Source organism: Pungitius pungitius, chromosome 2 (genome assembly GCF_949316345.1).
Source record: "Pungitius pungitius chromosome 2, fPunPun2.1, whole genome shotgun sequence".
Lineage (NCBI taxonomy): Eukaryota > Metazoa > Chordata > Actinopteri > Perciformes > Gasterosteidae > Pungitius > Pungitius pungitius.
The window spans coordinates 25,137,381-25,156,964 of record NC_084901.1 but is presented as its reverse complement, the minus strand read 5'-3'; the positions used below and the strand labels follow the sequence as shown (position 1 = coordinate 25,156,964).

General features: G+C 42.7%; 1 protein-coding gene across 1 annotated transcript; it reads right to left on the bottom strand.

Annotated features, from left to right (window-relative positions):
* Positions 1–1,735: 1,735 nt before the first annotated feature.
* fbxo38 (F-box protein 38) lies at positions 1,736–19,204 on the bottom strand. The gene is made up of 21 exons (XM_037460884.2): positions 19,063–19,204; positions 17,873–18,092; positions 17,403–17,536; positions 16,488–16,651; positions 15,797–15,962; positions 13,795–14,070; positions 13,110–13,203; positions 12,598–12,728; positions 12,209–12,379; positions 11,941–12,083; positions 9,800–10,004; positions 9,238–9,417; positions 8,962–9,117; positions 8,048–8,773; positions 6,386–6,486; positions 5,751–5,853; positions 4,987–5,153; positions 4,069–4,214; positions 3,710–3,813; positions 3,376–3,489; positions 1,736–3,235 (listed from the first exon to the last, which is right to left on the bottom strand). Exons 2-21 carry the CDS (start codon positions 18,004–18,006, stop codon positions 3,057–3,059), a joined length of 3,594 nt encoding a protein of 1,197 aa, XP_037316781.2. The 5' UTR covers positions 18,007–18,092; positions 19,063–19,204; the 3' UTR covers positions 1,736–3,056.
* Positions 19,205–19,584: the final 380 nt, after the last annotated feature.

Genomic DNA, 19,584 nt, shown 5'->3' with positions numbered 1-19,584 from the left:
GGGGGGGGGATTGAACCCTGTATGTTGGCTACATTTTGCTCTCAGTGGTCTCTATTTTTTACTTTGATCTTTCCTCCATGAGAGAGAGAATGGGGGTGGGGGGGGGGGGGGGGGGGGGGGGGGGGTAAGGTATGAACTCCCCTCTCTGTCTGTTCTGACTCTTGTGTCTTAATAAGGTAATGTTTGGAGATGGTTCACTGTTTACAGCAGCTGACAAGACTGGGCTATTAATGATGGCAGCCAAGCGTGGACTTACGTGCACACATGCACGTATATTACCCTTTACTAGTTGTACAATGAGTCCACATCAGAAGTAAATGTTATACAAATATGCCAGAGTGTTTGCAGTCCCTTCCCTCATATGGAGAGCAGTCCTGCCCTCAAACACTCTGATCTGCTGCATGAAAATAATTCGTAAAAACTATATTCAACCCAAAATATTTTTCGGCCACTTATTTTTATTTTGAATACAGTGTTGTCTTTTTTCAATGTTTAAACAAAACTTAAACTTTCAGGTTCACTTTTTTTTCTCGATTGTACAAAACTTTTGACCTGCATGGATTTGGCTCCATAGTATGGATGTGAAAAAAAACAATATTTTATAAGAGAAGAAATGATAAAGTGCTAATAAATTGTGCATGTGAGATACAAGCCCATGTTGTGTATAAACAGTGTGAGGACCGAACTGTTTAGTGTCACAGGAAGTCGCAGAGCGGCAGGAGGCTTTGGCCAGTTTCCCCGTTTACATTGACTGACAGCAGAGGATTCAGAATCAGAGTAACCTTTGTGTGTGTGTGTGTGTGTGTGTGTGTGTGTGTGTGTGAGGAAGAGAAGCACACAGAGACTGAGTGTGACTCCATCTTCTCTACTCCACTACAACTTGCCAAAGCAGGAAGAGCAGAGATGAGTGGGGCCAGAATTAGCAGTGTGTGTACAGGTACATCTACTTGTGTCTGCTTTCTGTCTCCACTGCTCTGCAACCCGCAGCATGAACAGACAATGGGCTCAAAGCCACTTCTAAGACGAGACACTAAGCAGTCGGCCATTCAAACACAATAACATTTCGATCAGGGAAGGATGCAGGTTTTATTTGATATGAAGGCAGTGGTGTAGCTTATAAATTACAACCATTTTAGGTGCAATAACCCCATGATCCACTAAGAGCCCCTGAAGCTCCTTTGATCTGGGACCAATGTTATCCATTGAATTGAATCTCGAAGTCTACACTTGAATAAAATATCAACTGCTTCAGGTCAAATCCTTTGGAGTTGCGCAAGAATTGTGTCCCAGTACAAATGGTAATGTGTCTGATCAGATTATATCAGATTGTATTGTCCTGAAGGACAATAATGCACACACTACATTCAGAAGCTTATATTGGGTGATGGAGGACATGGGTGGGGTCTGAAATGATCTTCTGAGACTGTCTAATGATCTAAAGAAAGCCTGCAGTGAGGGATGCTGTCAGAACATGATTTTCATGGCTCTTTGTGTTAACCGGGTGATCTGGGCTTTCAGCTGTGCATGTTGAATGTACATGTTTGCTGTATGCCGCTTGTCTGATGTAATTAGACCTCTTTGGAGAGATTTTACCACTATTACCACCTTATGAGCAATTCCAGGGATGATGGTGGCGAATCAGACATCAGTAGGCACTACCAAGGACAACACAGGGGACAGGCAACCACAAACAGTGAGGACACGGATGGTATTGGGGATATGAGGTACACAAGAGTCCATTTTGGTTCTTTTATTTTTCAATATGAAATAGTCTTGTTCTTTCATTATAAACATATAAACACCATGGAAGCACATTGTCCTCCATGACATCTGTACAGTCTGTACACAAACAGAAGGCTAAAGTCAGGTCCTACTCAGTCCACTCAACCTCACAAAAAAGAATCTCCATCTCCTTTGATAGGGAACATTCAGTCAGTTTCTCATCTTTTTGAACCCTAAACATATTTTGGGAATACCTGATACATCCTGAACAGTCAGTCCTGTCCACTGTTTTACATTGGGCCATTGACATGACCAATGAAATCATTGAGGGGGAAAAGAAAAATCTGTAGCAATGACAAATTCTGAAAAGGTAAAACAAAAAGTTATTTTTATAAACTTTAGATGAGACCCAAAAATGACTTGACTTAGGAATATCGCCATCTAACAATGTGTGAAATACCACTGCTACAGTGAAACCAGACTAGAAAGGCTAAATCTGAGGAATCAGTGAAGTCAGACACATTTTCCAACGTTGGGTATTGCACAATAGATTGTTGGTTGACCAGTGTGAGCTCTTTGTTTGCAGTATTGTTCTATACACAACTTAGAGAATTAAGTTCAAAGTCCAATGAAAAAGGTCTAAATATCAACAAAGACACAATTCTGCCTTTTTTCCCTCATAATTCCCACCGATCATTGAAAGTCAGACATATTTCAGAACTCAAAAATTGTATCCATTTTTTGGGCCACCCAGCAGTTTCCCTTGCAGCGGGGCTCTCAATCTATATCAAACAGGCTGCTCATGCAGAGAGGACGGAGTCTTAGTACTAGATCAAGTTAATCAGCCGCTCCAGTTCTTCAGCTCCTCACAACCTCTCCATCTATTGCTTGTGGTAAAATGCAACAAAATGACACACTGTCCACCATCCAGAGCCACTGACCCTGCTGCATGTCGAAGAGGAAAAAAACAAAAACAAACATAAAACTTAAATTAAAAAGCATGTCTTTGACATTTCTGTCTAAGGCCATTTCTGTCTGTGATTGATCACATGTGTGGTGCAGAGGTAGGCAGACTTTGGCGTGGACGGCTTGAAAGATCAGACAGGGCGTAACCCTTCTCTATATGATATGGGAAGCAGCTGGGCACACGCCTGGGGTTGTGATGTCAATACTGGCAAAACAGGGCTATATTTGAGATATATTATTTGGCACATAAAGGCTTTAAGATTTTGCTCAAATATTAAGAAAATCTGCATCAGATATATGATGCACCTCATCCAAACAGACTACATCTCTGGGTCTTTTTTCAAACAAACGTTTGTCAGGCGGCACATCTAGATGTAGTCATCATCCACAGGTTCTCCTGGTGTATCACAGTGATGGAGGAAGAGCACCACCACCCTCTGAAACACTCCTCTTTTGCTTTGTCGGCGCTCTGAGATCTCCTCCCCGATGGTCTCCATGCAGATGTCGGCTGACAGCTGGCCTTTACGCCTGGGTGCGTAGATGGTGGCTGTTACACAGAGGAAACATGTCAAGTGCTTGTCTTATCTGGTTATGTTGGTTACAGGGACCATGGTAATGACTGACTGACATAGGTGGCCCTTTAGTGAACGTTATTATAGGACGGGCCAATGTAATAACTGGACTCACTGCTTTCATCGTCCTCAAAGTCGTAGCGGGCGTAGCTGTTGGGATCGGCTGCTCTCAGAGTCCTCAGCCAGGGGAAGTCTGTTATCATGCTGTAGGGAGCACCATCCACCAGTCCTGAACATTACACAAGGAAGGATGGAGCACTGACCAACACATCCAAACTGGTTGTTTTTACAAAAACCAAACATCCTTCTTCATCCCTGCACTGCAGCGTGGAGAATTTATATTGATCAAAATGGGTCACAGGCTAAGGCAGGAAGAGGCTTGCTTGACTTTTCAGTGCATTTCTACCTTTAGGGGACAACAAGAAATGTTTGTGGATTAATGAGGTTACCCTCCAATGTATAGATGTCTCGACCCCAGGGGTATGTTGGATACTTCTTCACATCCTCGTCTGTCCTGGTGGCCTCTGGGAAGAACTCATACTTGATCAACTCTCTGCGGCACAGATATATACAGATCACAGTTTGCATTTCATTACATAGTTGATAAATTGTGGTACTATTCTTTTTTCAAGACCATCTTAAGGAGAGGAAGTTGTGCAACATGGGCCCACTGATTACTCGCGTTTCCTGGATAGTCGGGCATTTGGCGTAATCAAACCACCTTTGCACTCATTGCGCTTGACATAATGTTTTCCCAATCGGAAGGCTTAAGGTCAGAAAGGTGTTGACATTAAGAGATATTACTCACTGGCTGATGTTTGCTATTGTGTCCATCCAGCTGCGAATGCGAACCTTGTTGCGTATGTTTGGAGGGTTGCTGAACTCGTGCACTATAGCAATGTGATAGGGATAGGGCCCCTGGAAGAGCTGACGCTCCAATGCTACCGAGTCGATCTGAAGAGAAAGGAGGAGAGCAGAACAATGACGACATCATGGGAAGGCTCTGCCCACCTCAGTTATACAGGACTGACTATATTCATCTCCTGGACAAAAATCATCTACCAACAAGCGACGAGAACTGAAGAGAAGAAAACTTCCAAATGGCTATATTTTTGCCAACTGATTTAACAAATAATAGCCTTAAGGAGGGCTTTTAAACTATGAGGCACATGCTGACACGTTAACATGCCTCAGCAGCATTCAGGTGTGTATTTAGTAAACTATTGACGCTACAGTATTTTAATTTGGTAGAAACTACTTTTTTTCCTTAGCATTCCTTAGCATGGTTTCCAACAGTTTGTCCAAGTGGAATCACATGCTGAAAGCATGTTTGTCGATCTCTATAACGCTGAGGCCGTAATGGGATACATATAGTGTGGAGTGTTCTCATGCCTTATGGACTGTACATTGCATGTTTGTAGTATGTTGTACATTAGTACCATGGATGTATTACAGGAACTGGATGAAAAGTCATTAGACTGAAAAGCTAAAGCTTCCCAGCTTCGGGTGTGCTTGTACCCTTTACGATTTCCCCCGCTTTGTCCCTTGACTGTACCGTGGCATGATGTCACATACCTCAGAATTACTTTACCATTATGAAACGGTTACATTTTCAATAGAAAGAGCAATAACTGAATGGACTGGAGTGGCCATCCAGTCAAAATGAGTGAGGGGATGCGTTGTATCCAGCTGGCTTAATACATATCTACGGTTATAGATTACCAACCTGGTGCATAGGGCGCATGTAGATGATGCGGTTTCTCTCGGGAGGCATTCTCAATATCTGATCCAGGACCTGTTCCATGTCCAACTTCTTACACTGAGCGTAATCAAACCTGTTCACTATGGGTGCACTTTCTACCCGCAGCTGTTTCAACACCCGACATCTAGTGGCTGCAGAGAGAGGGAGGACACAACGAGTGACTGAAGGCTTTCTGTTATTTACAACCCACATAACATTTGTCACCTAGAACTCTGGATTGAAGAATGGCACATACTCTCCCTCATGTTTAGCTCATTATGCCCAACGGTTACCGGTTTGCACAGTGCTCAAGACTTGTGTCTGATGTGAGGGAGTGCTTTCATTGCAAATGATTTTACTACGCATGTGAAGATGCCCAACTGGTCTGTTAAACTAGTAGTAGGCAGTGGGGGAGCATGGACAGTATTAGCGTTTGCCACGATAAATGCAGCCCTAGAGGCTACACATCTGAATGTGTGACGCACAGTTTGTGTTCTTAAACCGAAGTATATTTCACCTCAACATGGATCTGTTGCTGGGGAGACTAGAGCTATCTTGTTAATTCAGAAATTGTAGTTTGAACTACAATGTGAATGTGAATGTTTTAACTTTGAATGAAGTAAATTGTTAAATATAATCAAGTCAAAACCTTTGGTACTTTGTACCATTTCCTATAAGAGGTTTATTAGTACATCTTTCTAACAACATCCACCAGTCATGTTAGCCGAACGTCCTTGTCCGACTATTACCATGAATGAACATCATCTTGGGGCAGTCTTTGAGGACCAGGTCAGTGATCCCACAGTTGGTCAGAGTGATGCCCACCAGGTTCTTACTCTTCAGAGATAAAATCTGCACAAGCAAAAGCATCAGTATGTGAATTATAATCACCAAAGAGACCCATAGTACACGTGATACCTTCCCTGCACATGTGCATCCTGGCCAATGGAGCTCACTTTGCACAGGTTGTGGAAAAAAAGCATAAAAACAAGTGACACACATTTGATTGACTCCATTGTTAAGAGAACAGGCAAAAGGACAGAGGCCAGCTCTCCCCCTCCTGGCTCTACTTGCCACACTTTGGCTCCCCCCCAGAGAATACAACCATTTTCAAAATTGTGTTTCTTAGTCACAAGTGTACTATGACAACTGCATTGCATAATTTTTACAGTGCATATACATTTAGAAAGTATGCACCCATTTGCCCTTAAAAAACCCCCACCATATTAACTTTGATTCAGTGTACCTAAGAGTAGTGGCGGCTGGTGGAAAATGTTCTTGGTAGGGCAATCAAATCAATTTCAGCAAACATACTAGGTTGATTTATTCCAAAACAGGCTGTGTGTGTGTGTGTGTGTGTGTGTGTGTGTGTGTGTGTGTGTACCTGCACATGGTCGTCTTCAGTGACTGGGTCTGAGGTGCTAGTAGATTTGTCAGCCATTCGTTTCCTTTTCACTGCTACCCGAGGTTTGGCTCTGGAGAGATCTTAACAAAATAGCACCAATATCAACTTCCTACAATAGGAAAGTAAGCAGCACAGTCTTGAACTGCCAAACTAACGTTTAAATTTCAATGCAACAGAATGACAGCCATTGAAATCTGTCACGCTTTCCTTTTTCCTCCATTGAAGGGTTTGTCATTTTTTCAGACGATGTCATGTAAAGACTGTAAAGCCCTCTGACGCCAATTTGTAATTTGCGATTGTGGACTATACAAAATGAAATGAAATCGAATAAGACAACACATTGTTCTTCCTTGTTAAAACCGGGTGCCGACATTACCCAAAAAGCAACTTGCCTGGGTTATGCTATTACTGTAGCAGAGGTGTCAAGTAACAAAGTACAAATACTTCGTTAATGTACTTAAGTAGAAATTTTGTGTATCTATACTTACTATAATGCTACTTGAGTATTTATTTTTCAGACGACTTTTTAAAATTCGCCTCGTTACTCCTATTTCATTTCGGATTGTTTTCCGTCACCGTTCAAAAAATATCCGGATAAATAGCGCCGTCGGGATTGCGCGAATTTGATTGTGGTTGGATGAGAAGTGTAAACATTTACCATCCAGACACCTTATTGGTTTATCACACGACGCAAATCAGAGTGATGCTGGGTGCGTAAAGTGGTGAAGGATCTTTTTCAGGAGGCAGGTCGGTGGTCGCGGTACAAGTTGATCTCAGTTGGTATTTAGCAACATGACCCCGCCTCCTCCTCATACAAAGTCCATGTAACGTTAAATTATTATTCATGACCATGGGTCGGCCCTATATGTTTTTTCTAACTATTGATGATCTGGGAGCACACAGCGACCTTAAAGTAGTAAGTGACGTATCTCTTAATCAAGGCTTTAGAAATGAACACTAAAGGTTTCTGTATTTGTTCAATATTTTAAACCGATCACTCAACATCATTAGGAAAGCGATGCGCCCCCCCCCATGATGTAGTAAACCATGGGGAGACACTGCAGTCTGATCAACGGGAACAACGTGTGTGTCCTCTGACTCGTGTCATGTAGCCGTCACTAGAACATTTTTTTTGTTTAAGTCATACAGCATGCATTTTCAAAACCTAGTATCTATACTTCTACTTGAGTGATGAATGTGAATACTTTTGACACCTCTGTACTGTAGCGGCTAATTATCCTTCTGGAATAAAGCTTTTAATCATTTTGTATTCCATTTTATGTCATCTAAAATACAGCACATGGATTTTAAAATATGTTGTTGCATTATCTGCCTACCCATCTATCAGGTATCTCACTTTTAATGCAATTGTTAAATGAAGTAGCCAAGCCTGAATTTGCCTTATACATAAACAAAACGAAGCCAGTTCCTTCCATACAGCGAGGTACCACCATCTATGCAGGAAAAGGACAATGATCCATCCACGATAATATTGTTCTTTAAAAGTTTAGGAGATTAAGGGAGATACAATTAGACTGCACAACTACTATTTCACTGAGCTCAATATGCACAACAAACATGAGCTTTCCCTCTCATGGAGTGTTAGTTAGTTAGTTAATGCTACAGGTGTTCGGTTCTTACCTGTCTCCGATACCAGGGACACAGATGACATACGAGTGCAGGATCGGGTCAAAGGCCGTCTAGGAACAAAGTCCTCCTCTCTGGCCTGACCCTGTTGTGAACCTGAAAAGGTGGCGGAATGCAATCCACGAGAGGCAGGTTGACTGTCTTCTTGTCTATTCAGCTGAGCTGCTCTGCTAGGAGAATGGTTTAAAGCAGCACCTCTAGCACTATCTGCAGGGCAGGGTGAGGCAGGACCACAGGTCTGCCCCAACCTAGTCCCCCTCGTGCAACTGTTCCCAGACTGCGCACCAGAGGGGTCCTCTGTGAAGTCATTAGTCCTGCCAGTTCCTGTTGCTCGGTCAGTGGTTGCGGTTACTCTGTGCGTGGTCCCCATCACCAGTCTTCCACATCCACCCACCTGCCTGGTTGCTCCAGGGCCAACCCTGCCCATCGATCCAGCCACTGGCGGCCCCCCGGACCTTGCTGCTATCCCAGCACTGCCCGTGCCCCGTACTGGCACACTGTCACTCCCAGGTCTCATAGCAGTCTCCGCAGCCTCGGTAGCAAATCCTTTCACGCTAGTCCTCCTGCTGCCATTCTCAGAAGCAGCCTTCATGTCGGCCTTGATCTGTTCACTGGTCACCTGACAGCTCTTCTCACAGCTGCTTTCTAACACCCGGGTCTTTGTCTGCTCTACCGAGACAGCCACGTTTCCAGCCCGCCTCAAAGGAGTCTTTCCTTTACCTGAAAAACACACGCATTTATGTTACACTGGTGGGGTGAATTGAGCTTTGTAAATGATATTAAAACGGGAAAGGAGAGAGGTTTTAATCCTGCATAGGCCCTTCTACTATGTTATCTCAGACCCTGGTCTATAATGCACCCACAACCCATTAAGACATGTTGTAACCGACTGCTGGATGTGTTGACACCTTCTGTAGCGGAAGCTGGCTGCTGCAAACAGGAAGCTGGCATTAGCCTTGAAACAAGGCCTTCCTCTTCCTCACTGTCAGAATCAGAGATGACCATCGTGGGCTTTGGAACTGTGGCATCAGCTTTTCTGCACTGCTGGACTAAACCACTTGGACCTATTTGGGGAGGGGGGGGGGTATTAGCGAACATAAAAATATAAATAAGGAAAGCTTAGGAAATGGGGAGGTTATTAGTCTTAACCTCAGCTCATTCTATCACACAGAGCAGCTCCTCACCTGCTTGCTCCTCATCAGGAGGCTGTGACGCTGCTGCTGGACGACTCCGCCCTGTAGCTACATCGGCTCTCGCCTCTTCTTCTGCTCCTTTCATCTCCAACTGAGGTCCAGCCTCCCTGTTGTCCTGCTCCAACATCACCTCTTCCTCTCCATCGTCCAACCCATTCACCTCCACTGGTGCTGTGAAAACAAAATGTTTATTTTCATCAAAACATAAAACCTCTGAATAGAACCATCATCAGCTTTCGCAGCAGGGGAAGAAACCTGGGGGGTGAGCGTTCCAATTACTTGACATGTAGAAAGGATGAGCCAGGGATCAAACTGGCACCCTTATAATTAATCCACTTTAAACAATGCATTCACATATTGGGTGATGGCTTTACATTAGGCTGTTTGTATTTGTGCAGAATGCTAATAATTCCTGACTGAATTTGGCAAAACTACAATATTGACCTACAGTATATTTACCATGTTTCTATGGAAAATGTGAAAAGGGAAGGGTTGGAAATACTTTAGAAGCCAATCATGAGCTGCTCTGCTGACTGAGTGAGGAGGGACTTGCCATCGTTCTGCTGCTGCTGCCGTCTTTGGTTGTTGATGTTGTTGACAACAGCTGGAGGAGGAGGAGGAGGCAGGTTGGCCTCATTGTTGTGGTGGTGGTGGTTGTTGTTATTGTTGTCATTGTCATTGTTGGAGTTTTGGTTGCTGACTAATGCTGAGGAAACGCCAATACCGGTTCCTGCACTCAGGCCAACTCTGGCACAGCCCTGTTACACAGACACAATATGTAGAATCAGAACCATTTATTGCATTTATTTATTAGTATATTGCACAACGAGAATCTTTTCTAGTTGGGATTGTGCAAACAAAAAACATAGACAGCGTATACAAGTGCAAAAACAAGAATAATGTTCTAATATAAAGTGTATATTAGATAGTGAATAAAGAGTAGAGAGGCTGTGCAAAAATTGTCCTTTGACTGCAAGATGGGGGAGACAGAGTGGGGGTCCCAGGCTTCATTGATGAGCCCAACTGGTGTCGGGAAGGAGAAGCCCACATTCCATTTCTAGGCGAACTCGTCCCCACCAGAGGAGTCCACTGAGGGTGGTGTCACCCGCAAACAGACCTGATCAGCACAATGTTTCAGGGTGTGAGGGGAGACTGCATCAGGCCTGGCCGCCCCTCCACTTACACAGCGGTCTTCACATTACCTGAATTAAGATGTCACAGCGCACATGGCACTAGGTGATAACCACTACTGATGGTGGTATAGCAGTCGTCTAAGATATTGTCCTCTCTGGTTGGGCATTTAACTAACTGTATCTGGTGAGATCATGGCTGAGGTTTCCTTTGTCAAAATCACCAAGAATAAATAAAGAGTCCAGGGTTGGTTTGCTCCATGTATGAAGTAAACTCACAAGGGGAGTAAACAGGTTTACAGTGATATATTTAAGGTCAGGTCACATCGCTGCAACAGCTACTGTTAAAACGGATACCTCCACCCTTTGTTTTGCCAGACAGATCTGTGTGGTGGACCACTCTGAACAGCTTGAAGCTAGTCAGCTCTAGCGCAGTGTCCAGTACTGGTCCACAGGATCAGGTCTGTTTGTTGCACAGTGAGCACACGCTGGAGAGCAATATCCCAAGCACCGATGTCCAAGAACCCTATTGGCAAAGAAGAACAAGCGCTCTGGCACATTTTCCTCGCCTTCTGCTGCTTTTGCCGAGATGTCCACTATTTCAACTGAAGATAATAGAAAAGTAGGGAGCGAGAGAGACTACTAGACTTGGTGCCCTGATGTTTAAGAGCTCTTCTCAGAAGATCTTAGCAGAAAATTAACAACATGGCAGCCTTTTGTTTAATATGCATCAGCTCATATTCTAACTGTAGTTGGGGATGGATCAGGTTAGCCTGGACTTGGTACACACCGTGCTCCTCAATTTCCCCCTCTCCTTCTAGAAGAATTCACATCACTAATTCAGCTTCTTTCCCAGAGTTTTCGGGCATTCTCACCGCACAGGTTTCCATGGACCATGGTCCTGCCTCTTGCCATGGCCCTCCTATCATTAACCACATTGCCAATAGCGTCATCATACACCAATATTACCCGCTTTGCTTTTTTCCTGAAGTGTTTGACCCCAAAGGTTTCTATGGATGGTGGTTACATTACATGTCATTTAGGTGACCCTTTTATCCAAAGCAACTTACATTGTATTTTAACCCATGGATTTTACATTTTTGCCCGGGGGTTGGGTGTCTTGCTCAGGGACACTTCAACATGGGACGGCCACGGTTCAAACCACCAACCTTGCGGTTCCCAGCTCACCCTCTCTACTCCATGTGCCACCGCCTACATCTGATGGCAGTTGTCCATGCCTTACTACACTCATATAAATCATTCTGTCGTACCAATTGAACCCATTGTACATCTTTTTCGCTCTTCGTTCTGTTGCATGCATTGTAATTTCCATCCCAGGAAACATTCTCATCAGACGTTCTCCCTAAGGTTTCTTTCTTATCGAAGGGTTTTTCCATTTTTGGAGTGTTTTTCATGTGCCAACATGATGGTTCTGGGACAGAAAATATTGCATGTATACCGACTGTAAAGCTCCGATCAGTTAAGGTGATGCAGCTGGTAAATACAAAGTTTATGAGCGGAAGTGCTTTTCAATTAAAAAGAAAGAAAATGCTATCAATAGTACCTTGGGTGGTTCTCTAAACATCTGGTCCAGACAGATAAACTCCAGACTGGGCAGGGACTCTATGAACTGAGAGAAGGATTCCAGTTTGATAGCATGACAGCGAACCAGAGTGAGATCCACGAGGCGACTCCATCTGGAATGATCTGAGGACAGAAACAAAAACAGATTGGGCATGACTACTTGCATATCAAGAATACCTACTATTATTAGATTATAGAAAGTGACAAGATATTGATGCTATGTGTGACACTAGGCGAGTGTGTTTTACCTGTGATCCAGTGGTGAGGGTTATGCAAGTGAGGACAGTTGTAGATGAGCAGGTATTTAATATTAGTGAACACCTCATTCACCACCTTTATGCCAATATCTGTGATGATGCCGGGGTTCTCAATGACATCAGCCAGGCCGTACTTCACCAGCTCTGAATGGCTCAGCTTACCTACATTGTGGAAACAAAAGACCTTCACTTCATTTAAGATTTTCATTCTAGTGGACAGACTGTAGCAGAGCCTGCTGAGACTGAAAGTAATACCAGCCACACGCTGCCCACGGTTGCTCGAAGTGGATCAATTACAGGAGAATTGCTCATTGGAGGAAACAAAAACATGACCCGGTTTTCTTGAAACCTGGTGGTAATATTTGACAGAAGGCACTAACATTGCAACAGGAACTCGTCCACGTATCCCAGATGAAGTGTCTCAAACTGAGGAAACTCTAGTTCAGCCATTTTGAGAGCTGAGAAGACTCCATCTTTTGTCAGCGAGGGTTGGATGCGTAGCTCATGAAGCCTGTTCAACACACAGACATCATGGGAATAAGTATTTGTGTCGGTCCAACTAACCACTCAAGTAGTCACAAGTAGACATCTTCTGATGTTAAACACCTGGGAGAATTCATTAGTGTTCTATCATGAAAGTTGTCCATTTCCAGAATAAATGTTAGAATAGCAAGATATTACTGAGAATAATTCTGACATATTGGCCACATACAATGACTCAACAAGCTCACCCACTGGATGCATCATTCTTACTTTCTACACTTTTACTCTTTGTTCAGTGACTGAACAGTGTCTCCAACATTTGCCCACAGGATGAACCCCTTTGCATTTTGCTTTTAACATGGACCCGTGGTTTCCCCTCAGTTTCAGGAATTAATGACTGGCTATTCACCTGCGAGCAGCAGTGATGATCAGGTAGCCCAAGTCCACTTCCAAAGCGTTCTTACAGGCTCCAAACACAATGGTGTGTAGGTTCCGAAATCCTCCTGGTACACACAGTGTCAAAGAACAGACACACACAATCACATTAGGTGTGGGCTTTTAGCTTGAAAAATTGGTATCTAGAGATGGCGAGGAAAGAGGATCTTGTCACTGATAAATAGCAAACGAATTTCATTTTTACTCAAGAGGGAGATTTTCAAAAGATAATAATGATTGAAAGTGAAAATATAGCATTTTAAAATAAGGACATGAAGTATAGACAGACACTTGCTATCACAATGGTCTGACCAAGGTGACCAGTGGAACTCCCGCCAATAATTCAAAAATCATCTAGTATGATCAAATACAATTCATTCAATTTTGTCCCACCAAAAAGGAAATTAAGCTTCCATGGCAACTAGGGATGCCCATGACTGACGGTTCAGATTGGATCTGGCTAGGACCAACTGAATGGTTTTTCATATACTACCCTGGGATGGTTACATTTTAGAATGAATCTGCAATTCACATATGTGCAAACCGTGATAGTAGATCTGGATACCGTGTGGCCCTTTAAGTTACTTATCGGAGCAGGGCAAACACACACAACTCTGGTGAAAGCAGCACTTTGGGTTAATGTTGAACAGTCGACTTACCTGACCGCCAACTGTCCTCCACCACATGTTGGATCAGCCCTCCCAGGAAGGGAACTCTCACCAACTCCAGCTGCTCCAAGTTCCGGGCCGATGCTAACCCCGTAACCAGGGGAACGTATTTGAGGGAGTTGGTTGGTCCTGCACAGTTCCGCATGACAAAAGTTCTCAGGCTCACACACAGAAAGTCCTTAAATGGCTGTGGTTTGGTGAGACGGACCCATTTCAGATAAAGGTGGCGAAGCATGGACACACAGGGGATCTCTGGGACGTTCACACCTGTAGGAGACAAACACAATTTGAAGTAAACCAACACAGCTGGACAACGGTGCGCCCACTCATCACCCACGAGTAGGGCCGTCACGATAATTACCTTTTGTTGTGCAATATATTGCACCAAAATGAATTCCAATAAACCACATTATTGCAATTTTCAGACTATTTTAGGGCTGTTTACATAATGACAAGTATAGTATAGCTTAAGGTCAATACACAAAGAAAATGTTATTCTTCAGAATATTTTGACATTCAAATCTTAATGTGAAAAAAAACATCCTAAATAAACACCATTGTTAACAAAAATGTGCAAGGTAAGGTAAGAAATCGATCAAAACAAAGTCAGTTTAGATTTTAGTGTGTGACACAAAAGGCACAGATGCATCAGAAGGCCATTGTGCTACCAGAGCAGGTTAATTGTCAGGCAGATTACGAGAAAGGAACACCAACATGTTTAACTTGTGGGGCTTAGGGCAGGATCTCTTTGGGGTAACAATGTTACTAGCTGTGCTAAACATTCTTTCTGAGCTAGAGCTTGTTGTTGCAGAAAGTATTTTTGTGCTAACTTGGCTTTTGGGGGAAATCTTCCATGGTTTTCCCACCACATCAAGAAATCAGATGCATTGAGTGCTTCTTCCTTTGCATCAGTCTGCACTCCTTTTGGTACAGATACAAGAGTCTGCTGACTTCCAAGTTGGGTTCTTCTTGGTTGCTGGCGGTTCAGATAATTAATTTCTACCTGCAGCTTAAACGCAGTTTTCACTACTGGCACAGTCTCCTTTTCCTTCATGTCTAGTAGTTCTAGCAAAAGCTTTTCTTTGACATAATCCAAGACCTCCGAATCCTTCATGTTCCCACAATGTATTGGATCCGAGAGAGTGGACTTTGTCTGAAGATTTGGATTTCAGGTGGGCTGTATTTATCTTTGAATACCCTGCACATGCAGTGCAGTGCAGTGCAGTGCAGTGTCATTGGGGTCTGGTGATAAAAGTTCCAACACAGCCAGTGACATATTTTCACCATTTTTACATAGTGTAACATAAAACCCCCTATAAATTAGCTTTAAATTGACCCTTTCAATATTTTGTGTTGTATAACAAGTTATCACAGTACTAGATTGTGTTGGGGACATTTGTTTCAGCCTCCCACAGGTCTCTTTTTTGGCCAGCTTAGGTTGAAGATATTGACAGAATCCTACAAAGTGCTATGGGAGGTTGTGTCCAAAGCAATTGAGCCATGGCCAGCCAAAATTACTTATTGGTTAGCACCGTTGTCGTAGATATACGGGCCATTTTGCCCTCAAATGAAGGCAAGTACATCCATAATGTGGTTCCGGGGTACGTATCTGGTCTCTAAACACTTTGACAGCAGGGTCCAGTCAGCAGTTTTGTTGCCATCGTTTTTAAACAAAGTCGACATACAGGCTGTCACATTAATTGTCTCTCCTCTCTCATTCGGCTTAAAGCCCAAATGTTCCCACACCGGAACTGAAGATTGCACCTTGGAGTCTTTGAATCTCAAAATGCGCAAGCTAACTAGCTGTAGATGTTAGGAAAAATAACACTTTATAACACAGTGGGTACACACCTTATCTTTACGAGTCTCATTTCCATATATGTGGCATAAGTCAATATGTTGACAATTGCGACAGGCCTTCCTACAAGCTGACAGGATGAAGCGGCTTTACATCCAGGAGGGAGAATCTGTTATCTGTAGTCATCCTACTCACCCACTAGATGTAATGTCTGGATCTTTGCAGTTATAGGGATGGTCAGTTTGTTCTCAGCAGGAATCGGAAAAGCTCCATTACGGTTACGGAACTTTCCCAATATATGAACCTGGGGCATGTAGTTCCATATGGCTTCCACCAGCTCCAGATGAGATGTCTCCACCCCCTGAAATAAGGTCAAATGGGGTTACAAATCATTAGCTGTTGAAGGCCATTGCTGCAGTGCAAATCCAAGAAGTAATTGTGATTATTTTGAATGACATCATAATTGCTTTTAGAGGGCAAAAAAATAAAGAATAAATGCCATCTTTTTCGCATGAATTTGTAACAAACATGTGTTAGTTTGTAGAATATGATGTGTAGACCAGTAATCCTGTGAAGAACAATATGTTATTTAGAAAGGTATTTTGTCTACTGTGCATCTTCTTCGTGGAATTAGGCTATTTTGTGATCTAGAATAAAAATTGATGAATTGATAGGTCCTAGTGGGAAAGCTTCAGAAAAAGTAGAAGCCTGGGTTGTTTGAGATTGTTAATTAAAAAAAAATGTACTCAATCAAATTCAATGTAGATATTATGTTTTTCTTTAACAGCAAGTGTTTTTATTGACAGTAGTGATGGATTTTCTATGCCTTAAGATTGTAATAGAGAGGAACCAATGAGGGGAATCACTTCTCACACAACTTACTGACCAGTATACTGGGACAGGCTTGTAGGGCCTCCAGAACTCCAGGTATACTGAAGGCCTCGTAGCCTCGGACTCGTCTCCTCTCCAGGTATCGAGGGTGGAGGCCGTATAGCTGCTCTAGATCAGGCATTTTCTTCAAAAGGAGCAGAAAGCTGCTGTCTGTAAAGCCTAAAATAGAAAACACAATAAGCCCATCATATTATTTTCTTGACAAGTGGTGATTTGGACATAGGGTCTCAGGTTTGCAGTCAAGAATCAAAAAGGGCTCTGAAGCAACCTGCTGATGTACACAAGTAGTAAATACACTAATCTCTCTAACTCATCCTCAGCATCAGAAAGTCCAGAAAGCTGCTCCACAGCCAGTGTTGAGCCATTCAAATGGCTGTCACACATGCTCTCCCCCCGCTGTACTAAGAGCAGCTGTGTGATATGCAGATGTTCACTCAGAACATGCTTTACTTTGCAAGCTCTCTGGTACAAACCAGGTGGAATTGTGAAGCCAATCATCTTTATACAACTTAGGTTTATGATTAATTATTTTACAATGTAAATTACTCTGTTCTGAGAAAGTAAAATACAATTAGCATCTAATTACAAGTACTAAGTACAAAAACGTATTATTATATTGTATGAAGGAACTCAATTTAAAAAAAATATACATTTGAACCGCATTGACCTCCTAGTTTTATGGATAGATTAGTTAGATGAGTTTTAGACGATTCATTGTATTAATTATTCGAATTAGTAGTCTAATTTGATACCAATATTGTCAAACAAATGCAGAGAGGTTAACAGTAAATAACTTGACTCAAAAGAAGTGGCATAAGTTACATGAAATGCAAATAATCAAGTACTTTCGCTTACTTAAAAGTAACCTCCACATGCATGTTTGCTAGCATTGCCCTGGTGGTACTCGTACCTGACGGCATATACTCCCACCAGCGACCAGCACACAGATCCACCACCTTGACCACTCGCAGGTACAGAGTCACAGCTTCCCAAAGTTTTCTGGACAGACACTCCATACACATGATGTCCTTCATGGGAAGGTACCTACAAAACAATATTAATGTTCAAAACTCACATTTCATATCAACCACCAGCGGTAGGTTAGTATTGTATGACAATTTACAAACTCTGGTTGTGTTGGCAGCATTGAAAATCAATAAACAGGACTGCTATATTCTAAGGGGTTGCATGCAGCAATGTGAAAAAGTACCTTGACTTTTCAGCTAAATTGGACAAGTATACTCAAATGAAAAATGAAAGATTACAGCTTTGATATGCTTACTCTGTTCACCCATGGTGCGGACCTCCTACTCAAAGTTAATGCAAAAGGACTGACAGTAAACACATACATACTGTAGGAAAAACAAGTATGACATTTACCTGAATATGTGACAGAGGACTTCATGGGACAGCTCATTGATGTAGTCTTTGGGCTCAATGGGTCTCAGGAGCAGATCCCCTCCACAGCTGCCCACTACTGGCTGGAGTTTAGAGGCCTTCTTTCTCGGACCCATCACTTGTCAGTCACTGTCCAGACTTATACAACACAGTCTTCCTCCCTCCTGCAGGAGGCTTTATCTCCCAAGCATGAATCTTAATTCTGGACACAGAGGAAGCCAAGTTAATGGAATGTGAGAGATGAATGAAATCAGACAAAATTTACACATTTTTGTCATCGAAGCTATTTTGAAGAAAAATGTTAATCAAAAGAACCTCTCATCTTACGAGAATAGAGCTTTGAAGACATTCAAATCATGTAGTAAAAAGTATGAAAATAAATACCCGCAATTCTTAACCACATTTGATGTTGTGATGTGTTGGGGGAGAATTTTTGATCTACACATTGGGAGTTTTTCTGGAACTCGGTATGTGAAATTCTTTAAGAAACTTGTGACCTAAACCAGTCCAGGGTGGTATACGGTTTCTACAGATGGAACCCATATGTACCTTGACTGACTGACCATATCCTGAGGACCCTCTCTACTCCATTGCCTTATCCTTTGTCATTGTTTCTCAGTTAAACAGGATATAGATCTGCCACCATGAAATATGCCTCAGCAGGTGCACATGTCACCGAGAGATTCGTTTACATGCTGGACGTTGCAAGCCTGTAGGTGGTCAGTCACGTCACTTTCTACATCGTTCGTCTCAAAGGGACTAAAAGGTAAACAACCCCCTCAAGACAATGGGGAGGGAACACGCTGTAGTAAATGCATGCCACTTCCGCTCAGAAGATTTGAGCAAAACCACTCAAAACATAACAACATTGTACATGGTTGTTAGCCAACTGACAAATAGCAGTAAGTCAGTTTACAAACGAGTGAAGGCCACATGTTGACATATAATGTGAAAACGACTTTAAAACTGAAAAAGCGATACCTGTCACACTCGTTTCACGTTATCAGGCTGTAAAGTTTGACCTGGTCTTTGTCAAAGCTAGCTTACTTGTTAGCATAGCTGCAGCGAACAGTTTACATAAAGAGAAACCCACGAGACTAAACAATACAGAAAGCCCACTGACTGGAGCTGTATCGCCTCTATAGAGGCCTGTAGCCATGGGGCTAACCTACCGGCGTTTTCCGATCAAAGCCGCTGTGATGTTGTTCTTCAGCCATCCTGTGACTACAGCGGATTTGCTAAAGAGTTGCGCTCTGTCGGTTCTTCTTCTTCTCCTCTTGTTCTTCCTCTTCTTCGTGCCAATTTGGCGCTGTTGGCGGACCGTAAACCGATGTGAAATATGCACGCTGCCATCTACTGTATCGGAGGGTCTGGATTTATGAAAATGCAAGTTTACGTGTTTTTGGTTTTGATCACTTCGTTTATACTATGGAATGCCGTTTTAGTCAAAATTAAATAAATGAACAAATACACGGTAATGCATAATGACACTGCATTTCATAATTAATAAATGAATAAAAACACGGTAATGCATAATGACACTGCATTTCATAATAAATAAATGAATAAAAACACGGTAATGCATAATGGCACCGTAATGCATAATGACACAGTATTTCATTTCACATTCTTATATGCAAATCAGGGGGCGTGGCTATCTATCACATTCAGAACAGACAACGGAGACGTGTGCA

Bases quoted from the DNA above. Each gene is read 5' to 3' on its own strand.
- fbxo38 (XM_037460884.2), bottom strand. From the start codon at position 18,006: ATGGGTCCGAGAAAGAAGGCCTCTAAACTCCAGCCAGTAGTGGGCAGC. The intron at 14,071-15,796 runs GTGAGTAGGATG...TGTCTCCTACAG, and splicing joins CCAGACATTACATCTAGTGG to GTGTGAACGTCCCAGAGATC. The intron at 4,215-4,986 runs GTTGGTAATCTA...CTTTCTCTTCAG, and splicing joins ACATGCGCCCTATGCACCAG to ATCGACTCGGTAGCATTGGA.